We start from the raw sequence: 12,153 nt of genomic DNA, 5'->3' as shown, positions 1-12,153 counted from the left end.
CATGCCATTTGTTAATGAAAGAAAAACTAATGCTTTTATATTTATGTGCATTGGGGACCGCCAGAATAAATAGCATCATCGGAATGAATGAAAATAGGTTTGTTCGCATAGTGTAAAATTTGTGCCTGCATTTGTAGCAAACTGGCTTCATGTGCATTCTTTCACTGCTCAGATTATGTGAATTATGGTAAACGGTACCATCAGTCTAAAAATCATTGGATAACAACTAGAGACTCTTGGGGGAAGGGGGGGAGAAGAGGATCAACTCACCTGTAAAGGATGTTACGTGGTACAGCCCCATGGGAGACACTCAACCAGGCGCTCAGCTGGGAAAAGAAAACATAGGAACGGACTGCTAGCAGCAGGGTCTTTTCTTCAATGAAACGATCTCCACTCCTAACATATAAAAACATTACACTTGGTGAAATATACTTCTAAAACTATAGTCTGTTTCTGTAATAGTGTAAAAATGGATTACGTTCTGCAGCTGGAGTAAAACAATTACAATGTACCATTACAAACACAAACATTTCAAGAAAAAAAATATCATGGGGAACATTTTGTCCCCTTTCCCGGTGTATCCAATCCTATGACAGATAATAACACTGCGTGTGACTTTAACCAGAAGCATACCACATGCTGGGAAATTCTGCAGGCTCTCAAAAAGAGAATGAGCACGTGTTGTACAAGGAAAGTAGCTGCTGTGATTAGTCTGGAAGTATCCGCTTTGCTGATCTGCAGTAAATCAAATTGGTCTTTTCTAGTGTATTTTGATGCAGCAATCTGTTTCTGCAAATGCATCAATGTGCACGACCTGAAATTTTCTTTTTTTTTTGATAAACAAGACAGCTCTATAAAAAGTTGATATATAAAAAAAGTGTGGATCAAATAAGAAAGGTAGGGATATTTACTGGTAATAAGTAGGGATGAGCTTAGGCATGTTCAGACAAATCCAAACTGCCCATACTGATTAAATGCATTAGGGTAGAGCCAGGCTTCATATATGTTGATCAGCAACATTCAGCGGCTGTGCGAGACACAGACAGGAGTGCTTGCTACTCGCTGATGTGGTCCACTGGGGGACATTTTGGATGCTTTGTTGTACAATTTAAATGGGAGTATATAAAGGGTCCATGCACACTGAGGTTAAAAAACCTCCAGTTCTATTGGCTGGAAAAAAAATCACTTTGTTTTTCTGCCAGAAAAATCCTCCCAAAAACGCAAACCAGAAGGGTTTTTTTTTTCTGTCCTCTAAAAACGCATAGCTTAAAATATGCCTCTAAATGTCTTGATGTACATTATGGTCACTGAGCTACTTCTACAGACAAAAATGCCTAACTCCTGTAGAAGCAGTGTTTTTTTTGAAGCCCAGTGTGCATGGACCCAAAATGGTTTAGGGTAGGGGTCTCCAAACTATGGCCCTGCAGCTGTTGAAATACCATAAGTCCCATCATGCCTCTGCAAGTCTTGCCTGTGGCTGTCAGTCTTGCAAGGCCTCATGGGACTTGCAGTTCAACACCTGGAGGGCCATGGTTTGGAGACCCCTGGTTTAGGCTTTTAATCCTACTGTATCACACTATGGATGTTTCTTACTAAAATTGCATGGTGCAAAATCTGGTGCAGCTCTGCATAGAAACCCATCAGCTTCCAGGTTTTTTTGTCAAAGCCTAACTGAACAAGCTTGAGTTGGAAGCAGACTGGCTACCATGCACAGCTGCACCAGATCGCTCCAGTTTTAGTAAATCTCCCCCTATGTATGGCCTCTCTTTGTAGGCTCTCTGGTGGAGAGAATACATGTAGACATTAGACTGCTCAGTGGGATCCTATAAGTGCAACTTCCATATTTGTGAAGGTGTGGCAATATTAGGGGAGTGCAGCAAGTGCTGCTTGATTTGGAGTGGAGTGACGAAAGAAGCTTTGCTACAATTGATTTTTCATTTTTTTTTTGGGGAAACTATCACTTTGTATCAGGTTCAGCTTATTCTGGGACACTGTTGGTTCTTGAGAGGGTATATGAAGTATATGTAAACTATTAGCACATATTTAGTTTAGAAAACTGTTAATGGCAATTTTATCTGTACGGTTAAAATTTTCAACTTTTCAGAAAATCCCACAATATCCCTGGTGAAGCCGCTGTGAACTGCAAAACACGTCAGCATGTTATCAGTAGGACAGAACATTAACCATGTATCAGTATGGTCTTTTGAAAGTTGATGTGTATTGCATGTATTAGTGTTTACACAGCGGCCTTTCACCAGTAATTTCAATGGGATCCAATAAACATGGTTTTATTTAATTGTGTTGTGATTTAGTACACTACCTTTAACCCCTTTGCTGCCACAGACATTTTTGCATTTTTTGCACACATTTTAAAAGTTATTTCATACCTGAAGGATTACACAACTTCTCAAAAAAAAAAAAAAAAAAAAAAAAAAAAACTTTTTTTGTCATCACATGGGGACACAAGTCCCCATGTGATAAATTTGAAGTGACAGGTTCTCTTTAATGAGACATGCAGGGCCTAAAAGACCCTGCATGTCTCCTCTGGGAGCCACTTGATGTATAGTAATGGAAAGTGACAGCCATGGTGTCACAGAAAGAAGGGAAGGAGAGCGAACAACGTTTGTCCGCTCCGGTACCAGGGGCTATAGAAGCAATCAGGCATTAGAGCAGCTGCCCGACTGCTTCCACCTGACAGACAGGAGGAGTCTACCTATCAGTTTTAGAAAATTCCAGTGGCTTCAGCCACTGGATTGTGTATAAACACAATCCACAATGTATGATGTACAGACCTGGCGGCAAAAGGGTTAAAGTCCCTTAGCATTGCAGGATTTTTTTCTTTTTTGTTCTCTTGATTTATCAGGATGTGGCACCATACGTCTACTCCCCAAGATGTGGCAAACTTGATTTTTGTATAAAACATCCAATTTAAAAAAAAAAAAAAAAAAAAAAAAAAAGTTTCTTCATAAATTTTAGACCAAAATGTATTCTGCTATATGAAAAAAAAATAAATAAATATATATACTGGAATTTTTATACTAGTAATGATTGTGATCAGTGACTTATAGTGGGATGTCCAGCGTCGATCTGACACTAACAATGAGTGGGAGCTGACTGACTAGGACACCAATACAGTGATCACTGATAATACTGCACACTGTCACTGTACTGATGACACTGGCTAGGAAAGGGGTTAACATGTTGGGTAATCAAAGTGTTAAATGTGTGCCTAGCAATGTGCGCTTTTTACTGAATACCGCTGTTTCTTCTCCCTGCTTTCGCAGGGAGAAGAAACAAAAAATTGTTCCCTTTGATCATCAACACAGGGTTCTGGGCTGTGATTGGATAGAACTGATCAGCAGGTCCTGCCAATGAATCATTGGTCAGGACTTGCTGGCTAACTCCCGCTGTGTACAATCAGCCCAGCCCCATACAGTTACATCAGTGTACTTGTAGGGGCCACCTGTCTGCAGTACATTAGATTATATATAAATAAAAAAAAGGAACATACATGCACTTGTGCTGTATTTAACTAGACTATTTGTTCCGGTTTATTTATACTGTACATCTGAGTTGTGATATTACTTTTTTTTTTCTTGTGTTTAAATTAGCTTTAACGTGTTGTGTGCAAGTAAAAAAAATAAATCTAAAAACACTACAAAACATTATCCACTGTTAAATATAATTTGTGTTTATGTAATCACACCCTAGTCACCTGATTTACTATGGGACTGAATCTTAATTGGTTACATGTTACACAACTCTGTTAGAACCTGAGACATTTAGACAAAAAGGATGCACCAATGGCTTTTTGGGGAACAGAAAAGCAAACTGCCGTGACCAAAAAGAGTATTTATGAAAATAAATTCTTACTTTCTGCATTTGCAGACCTGTGGCAGTACTTGGCACAAGAACAATTCAATACACAGAAACAAAGAAGTCAGGGCAAACTTGCAAACAGTTTACGATAACAAAGACTGTAAAGGAAAAGGAAACGCACTGTCTAGGAACTGGCTCCAGGGTCCACCTCTCCAGCAAGAGGGCATCTTGTTTCATCGCAGGATCATTTAAAACATTCCCTTCTGTGCCTGAACCTTCATCGCTATAGCAACAGTCTGGTAGCAGCATCACCTCCACCATGATGGGAATATCATTTCTCCACAGCAGGGTGACCTCAGACCTAGTTTTTCTAGCTTGACGACACTACAGGAGAGAAAAATAAAGTGTTAGCACAAGCACTAAAATGGTTTAAAAGCTCAACTCTGGGGAAAGTACAAAATATTTCCTTGCACCGAGTCTGCCTTTACACTGCAAGGATTAAAGGCTCATTTATGTCTTGGGAACAAGAAAAGCAGTTTTACTTTCTCAATCCTCTGCTCCCCTGGAAGATGGTGCCCCCCTAAACTCCATCAGTATCCTTAAGTCCAATGCAGCAGTATGGGCCCTACATTTGCCTTAAATGACATCAGAAGGCACCCAAGCATATAGGAAGAAGAGGCTACAGGGACTGGTCTTGCAGCATGGGAGGATGGAGTGCGTATATTGCTTTTCCTGGTCCCCTAGACCTAAGCAAGCATTTAACCTTTGCAGTGCGAAGGCAGCCTCATTTAAAAAAAGGTAACATTTTTACTTTCCCCAGATGTCAAGCCTTAAAACACTTTACATTCAGTTACAAGGATTTCAGTGCTAACAGCAACCTGCAGTATAATGATCATTTCTGGAACAAATTAAACTCAATAAAAAAGGACCAGTTGATGTTGAGGCAAAGGATCAAAGGTTCCCAGTCCGATGGCTGCTGCTTCTCAGCTTCCTGACCTCACACAGTACCCCATCTGCTGTGCTTGAGGCAGCAGCTGTCAAACCTCAGGTGACCTTTCCCCCGTACACTCCAGCCAAAGCAAATAAAACGAAAGGAGTAAAATATATATTCATAGATCAATCTGCAGCATAAACCCAGTCATGACTTCACAGAAAAGGTGTGTGTGTGTAGTATAATATATAGAAGAGAATCCCCCTTAAAAATAATCACATTTTGTGGCTTTGCAGCCTAAAATAAAGACACACAATTTTTGTTTTTCCCAGCTGTATTTGATATAACACCAACATGTCAAAAAAATAAAAAAATAAAAAAGCAGAATCACTGATTTAGAAAAAAGGATCATTATTATACAGGATTTATGGCGCCAAACGTTTGCGCAGCGCTTTACAATATAACGGAAGACAATACAGCAACAATACAGATCATCCCCTTTTATCAGTATTTTGTTGAATCACCTCTTGCTTTACTGACAGCCTTTAGGCAGTTTGGTAGGTCTCTACTAACTTTGCAATATTTTCCCACTTTTCTTTGCAGAACTGCTAAAGTTAAGTTAAATTTGATGGACTGAAGTCTTCAAGTCATTCCACAGATTTTCAATGGTGTTTAAGTCTGGGCTTTGACTAGGCCATGCATGGACATTCACCTTCAACCACTGTGGTCATTTTTGCTGTGTGCTTTTGGTCACTCATGTTGGAAGGTAAGCCTTCCCATTGACAACTTTCTGGCAGGGCAGCAGATTTTCCTCACGAATGTGATGGTATTTTGCCCCATACATTTTTCCTTCTATCCTGACGAGTGCTGCAGTACCTGCTGCAGAGAAACCCCCCATAACAGGTTATTACCACCTCCATACTTTATTGTAAGAATGGCATTATTTGGATGGTGAGCTGTACACTGTGTACACAATTAGGCAAGTTGTATTTTTGAGGATTCATTTCATTATTGAACAACTACAGTGCTCTCAGTCAAGCCAAAATGTTTATAAAACACAAATCTGAATATTTAAGAAAAGTAAAAGTGAGGTTTTGGCTTTCTTAGGAAAATATTTTGTGTACAGAATTATTGGGCAACTATTTGTGTGCAGAATTATTATGCAACTAAATTAAAAAAGAAAAATTCTTCTCACTTTAACAGATGAAAAACAAGCGAGAGAATAATAAAACAACTCAAGATTTACAAATATACCTGACATTTAAACCCCCCCCCTAAAAAAATGTATCAGTGACCAATATAGCCACCCTTCTTTTCAAGAACAGCCATAAGCCTTCCATTCATGGAGTCTGTCAGTTTCTTGAACTGTTGACAATCGACTTTCTGCAGCAGCAACCACAGCCTCCCAGAAACTGTTCAGAGAGGTGTACAATTTTCCTTCACTGTAAAGTCTCCCATTTAAGAAGGGCCCACAAGTTCTCAATAAGGTTTAGGTCAGGTGAGGGGGCCACGTCATTCTTTCATCTTTACTAGCTGGCCATGCAGTGGAGTACTTTGATGCATGTGATGGACAATTGTCCTACAGAAATATCATGGTCTTCATGAAAGATGCAGACTTTTCTGTACCACTGCTTGAAGAAAGTGTCTTCTAAAAACTGGCAGTAGGTTTGGGAGTCGATTTTGAGTCCATCTTCAACCCAAAAAACGTCCAACTAGCTCATCTTTAATACCAGGCCACAGAAGTACCCCCATCTCCACCATGCTGGCGTTTGAGTCAAAATGGAGTTCTGTGCCCTTTAATGATCCAGCCACGGGCCCATCCATCTGGTCCATCAGTCACTCTCACCTCGTCCGTCCATAGAAAGAAAAAAAAAAAAAAAAAGAAGTATTGTTTTTAAGATGTTTTTTGGCATGTCTGAGCACTGAACACCTTCAATTTCTGGGCAGTCCAGGCAGGTTGCAGTTCTGGAATATGACAACACTGGAGGATAATGGGTTCCTGGTAGTTTCAAGTTTGATTCTTCTCAAATCTTTCACAGTTAATTTGCATCTTTCTCAACATGTTTCCTACAACCCTGTTGACTATTTGCAACAAAACGTTTGAGGGTTCTGTGATCACACCCAATGTCTTAGTGATTGTGCTGCATCCCTCTGAAAGACTCTAAAATTTTTGACTTTTCACAGTCGGTTAAAAATCTTTTTGGCCCATTTCTGCCAGAAAAAAAAAAAAAAAAAAAAAGCTGCCTACCAATTACGCACACCTTGATATAGGGTGTTGATCTCCTTAGGCCACACTCACCCTCATTACACATCTGATATGCTTAAATCCAACAAGCATTCAAGTTTATATAGCTTGGAGTTGGTCAAAACACTCGCTTGCACAATAATTGTGCACGGTGTATTGGATTTCCAGACATGGTTTAGTGTGGAGGCCAAATAATTAAATTTTAGTATAGTTGGACCAGAACACCTTGATCAATGTGACCTCAGAATCTACAAAGTGCATTTTGACAAAGCTCAGTCGTGACTGCATGTTGCCTTTCTTGAGAAGGGGCTTTTTTGCTACCCTCCGATACAAGCCACATTTGTCGAGAATTGGAGATATTGTTGTCACATGCACACAATGACCACTCTTTTCTCAAATTCCTGCAACTACTTCAGAATTGCTGTAGGCCTCTTGGTAGCCTCTCTGACCAGTTTCCTCCTGGCTCTTTCATCCAGTTTGGAGTGATGCCCTGATCCAGGGAGGGCCTGTGTTGTACCAAATACCTTCCACTTCTTAATAGACTTCACTGTGCTTCTAGGCCATGATAAAGCCTTTGAAAGGTTTTTGACTCTATCTCCTGACTTGTGCCAGTCCACAACTTTATCCTAGAGATCTTTTAACAGTGCTTGGCAACCCATAGCTGATGGTTTGCTTTTGTTGCACTATCAGGTACTGAAACGCTCCAGGAAAGCCATTTTTATGTTGAGCTAATGAAAATGACCACAGCTGATCACAGTTGATTGTCAAATGGCTTTGTGTGCCATTGAGAAGGTGATTAGCTACACCTGGCTGAATTCACAAGTCATTTTTAAGAGGGAGTGATCCTTTTTTCCAACTCAGTGATTCTGTTTTTGATTTTTTGTTTTCTTACGTGTGTGTTGTAGCAATCGTGCACACCGAGATGGACGAGGTCATCCATCTTGTTAAGAATCTTCCATTTTGTATCATCTCTCTCCCAAATCAGGCTTCCTCCTCCAATTTCCCCCCTCCCTCAGTAATGTGGTCTGTGTGTGTTTGCGGAGTTCAAAAGGCAACAGGCCCCAGTGGGACAGCTCCAGGGCTGTAAATCCCACACTAGCTAAGTGCCCCTCTGTCTGCAAGACCCTTGCTGGAGAAGGGGTCATCAAGCCATAAACCAGCCCTCACAGAGCTTCAAAAGACATTCCAGGTGGTCATAAAAACAGACTTACATTTTAAAACCCAGGTTTTCCAAATAATTTTATATCTCCAAATAGGAAATAATTACGCAAACATGGAACACATATTCGGATGGCTCACTGTAAGACAAGTCGCCGGGTATATTACACCCCCTGACATTCACAGGAGAGCAGAAAACTTTATCTCCTTAACCATTCAAGCAGATATTTCATATCTAACCATTCAGCAGATGATTCTGGGTATTAATCTACCCGTGGATAGAATGTTATATGTACCGAGGAAAAGTTATTGGCCATAGTATAATTTGGGAAGGCTTTGGTCAAAGCTTGAGCTCCCCGCCTACACAACCCCCTCCCCAAATGAGGCGATTGGTTCTCTGAGTCAGGGAGACACCCTGTGGAGTTTCTAGAAAAGCTAAGCTAAGTTGAGCTAGTTGAAGAATTCTCCCTTTTTAACATCGGAACCAACTTTGGGAGAAAACGCCCTTTTGCTCAGAAAACGTGAAAGCTGCTTAACCCAAGGCTTTTGGCAAGTACTTTATCTAAATTCCTGTTATCTCTTTGCTGTGCTATTGCTTTCTGTATATATATATATATATATATATATATGCTACATCTTTTTCTGTAAACATTTTTATTGCACCCTTTTGACCTTTTAGTAATTAATCTTACTTTCTGAAAGTGTTGAACTGTTTCTAAAGCTCTTTAATGCAAACTCAGAACCCCTGCCTCTGAAAAGCGCTACTGTGTGTTTTAAACTTCGGTATATCGTTGCCTGCGGTGATAGTGGTATACCGACGAATATTCAAACATCAGTGTTATTGCTGTGTTTCCTCTTTCACTGTACAAAAAGAAAAAAAAAAAAAAAAAAAAAAAAAAGGAAGGAGGTGGTGGCAGTCTAAAGGGTTAATTGCGTAATTAACCTGACCCAGTAACAATCACTCAGGCTGCAGGTACATAGATTGTGGTCCATTAGCTGAAAAATCGTTGTGCAGGGTGCAGCTGGCCTTGGCATTCTTACGCACGTGGCAGCGCGGTTTTAGATTGGCTAGTCCTTCGGTCACGAGTTTGGTGAGAAGGGCTGGGATCTGATGCCGCGATCATCACGTGTGTGTGTATATCTCTATATCAGGGCTTGACAAATCCCAGAAGCCAGATCATTATGGGGACTAGATATTGCGCCATGGTGCCTGGGTTCACAAACTGCCTCCCACTGACTTCATGTAGGATTGCTATTGACAGACGTTTTTGCATTGAACATTCTGCATGCCACTCTACCCCATCATCAGGGGAGGACTGACCATTTGGAAACTCGGGCACTGCCCGTGGGCCCGGGGTCAGTAGGGGGGCCCATGAGATGCCCCTGGTACCTTTTTCATAGGCTTTTTTGCTTTTGGGCAAGGACACAGGGGTCCCATGATCCCCTATTGCCCGGGGGCCCCATGAGTTGTCAGTCCGCCCCTGCCCATCACTTGAGAGTCTTTGCACCGCTACAAACTTACACAGGGTCCTTTTTGTAATGGCACTCAAAGCACAATGCATGTGGATCGCATCTGTGTGAACCACCTCAATAGGAACACATAATATCTACCCTGTCATGTGAAACAGTTTGTAAAAGCATCCAGAATCACATGTGTGAACCAGGGTGGCTCCATTCACACCCGGACGTTTTGGGAATGCAGAATAACTGTGAACACAAAAAGGCAGGTTTTCAATGGCACCTAAAACGTGGTGTGCTTTTGCTGTGACTGTCATATCGCGTGAAGCTTGTCGCCCAAATGTTGCCTTGCCCTGGGCACTGACCCATAACCCAAAGCTCACTGTCCCATCTCCACACAGGAACTCTGGAGCTCAGTCACAGTGACCATCAGGTTCTTGGTCACCTCTTTTCCTTCTCCCCTTACTCACTTTGGCTGGGCAACCAACTCTTGGGAGAGTCCTGGTTGTGCCAAACGTATTCCATTTGAGGCCACTGTGCTCTTGGGAAACTTCAATGCAGCAGAAGTTTTTTTTTTGTAGCCTTCCCCAGATCATTGTCTTGCAATAATCCTGTTTCTGAGCTCTGCAGGCAGTTCCTTGGACCTCGTGGCTTTGGTCTGATACAGTAATTGTCAGCTGCGAGCCTTTTTTATAGAGAGGTGTGCATCTTTCCAAATCATGTCCAATCAATGTAATTTGCCACAGGTGGACTCCAATGAAAGTGTAGAAAAATCCCAGACATGATCAAGAGCAATGGGAGGCACCTGAGCTAAAATTTAATGTGCTGTTGCAAAGTGTCTGAATACTTGTGCCAATGTGATATTTCAGTTTTTATTTTTAATAAATTCACTGACATTTCAAAAAATGCGTTTTCACTTTGTCATTATGGGGTACTGAGCATAGATTAAGGAGAAGAAAAAAAGGATATAAAAAAGATATCCAAAGCCTTGAATAAGCCAGTCAGTACTGTTCAATCACTTACTAAGAAGTAGAAAATTCAGGGATCTCTTGGTACCTAGCCAAGGTAAGGTAGACCAAGAAAGACTGCAGCCTCAACTGCCAGAATTGTTCGGGATACAAAAAAAACCCCACAGGTAACCTCTGCCACTTTGGCAGATGGCTTGTAAAGTTTCAACGAACTGTGAGGGAGCTGGTGAGCACTCTTAGTTCATTAATCTTCTTGGACGTCAGTAACTCCCTGCCCATACAGGAGGTACGGAGGCAAAAAAAAGAGTAAGGAGTCTGCAGGAGCTTGACTGTGCACCCACAAATACTTTACAGGCTCCTAAGAAAACAAATAAGAAAATAAATGCACTTTACCTACAAAATATGTGTATTTGGTATTTTTTAAAACCTTTAACAGAAATGCATTGTAATCAGGCCTTATTATTTATATTTAGATTCTCCTAATAAGACCTAGTCATTAGGCCTTCTTGAAAAATTCACACGCTCAATTGTAAGTGCTGGCGTTAGGGTAAATGGACTCACCTGGGCCAACTTATCACTGCATTCATGCTTGTTGGGTCCAGGCTGACTAGAATGTGCTGGAGGGCAGTGGAGACCTTCTGTTCTGCCTTTTACCGAATGTTCAGGTGTGCGCCCTTCTGTAACCAGTAGAGCCAGGTATACCAGGAAGTCCTCCGCCTCATACTCAAAGAATTCATCCATAGAATCTAGGAAAAAGCAGATGGCATACAAAATCAGTCAGGAGAGCATGTCTAATCCACAGAAACCTCACTGCTAAAGTCACCAAGCTGAGCTATCCAATTGAAAAATTACCATGACGCGCAAAAACCTTTCCACTGCCAGAAAGTCTGCAATATGTTCCTGGCATCAGTGATGTGTTAAAAACTGTTGGAACATCTGGTTTTATTTTATCTACACAAACAAAAAATAAGCACCAGAATGTTACTCTTTAATACAGGTTTAGTATTGTAATAAAATAAACTTGAGAAACAATAACAACCAGTAAAGGGATCACATTCCTCATTTCATGGGCATGAGAATGGGCCAGAAACGTGGGTATGATAAAGGGTGAATCAGGGTCACTCCTGCACACTGATCTAGCAGACATGTGGGAGAGCGGTCTGCCTGGAGCAGATAAGAAGGAACCACTGAGTCTGCAATAATTGCTGGGCAGACCCAGACACCACATAATTATTGCTGTGTAGGTAACAAATTCCAACAAAGCATCATGTCAACTTACTTTATTTTTATTATTTAACACACTTTAAAGGATACAAGCTCACAAGATCACCGTTAGAAGGCTTTTTACTAGACTTTCTGCAAGTAAAAGCCTGAAGAAAGGCACAGAGGGTGTATTATGTAGCACCGCCACCCAGCTATAGTAAAATATTAGGATTAAAGTTTCTGTGGTCAAACTTTAGCATTCTGTATTCATTTCCACATTGAATTTCCCTTATTTTTAGCCTACTCCTATCATTCTGATCAATCTTGGAGTCTGGAAAAAAAAAAGTACTTTGTGAAGATCCTACACATTT

At 40.9% G+C, this 12,153-nt stretch overlaps 1 protein-coding gene across 1 annotated transcript in view; it reads right to left on the bottom strand.

The window, feature by feature from the left end:
* Window positions 1-11,326, bottom strand: part of LOC149442466 (atos homolog protein A-like) — a 48,089-nt gene extending 36,763 nt beyond the window's left edge. The window contains exons 1-3 of the mRNA XM_089656071.1: window positions 11,141-11,326; window positions 4,001-4,203; window positions 271-396 (exon numbers count right to left, since the gene is read on the bottom strand). Of these exons, the coding sequence (XP_089512197.1) occupies window positions 271-396; window positions 4,001-4,203; window positions 11,141-11,320 (509 nt within the window). The 5' untranslated portion in view covers window positions 11,321-11,326. The remainder of the gene's footprint in view (window positions 1-270; window positions 397-4,000; window positions 4,204-11,140) is intronic.
* Window positions 11,327-12,153: the final 827 nt, after the last annotated feature.

Source organism: Staurois parvus, unplaced genomic scaffold (assembly GCF_062004578.1).
Source record: "Staurois parvus isolate SC_StPar_1 unplaced genomic scaffold, SC_StPar_1.0 ptg000885l, whole genome shotgun sequence".
Classification (NCBI taxonomy): domain Eukaryota; kingdom Metazoa; phylum Chordata; class Amphibia; order Anura; family Ranidae; genus Staurois; species Staurois parvus.
The sequence above is the reverse complement of the archived record's forward strand: the minus strand, read 5'-3'. Positions and strand labels throughout refer to the sequence as shown.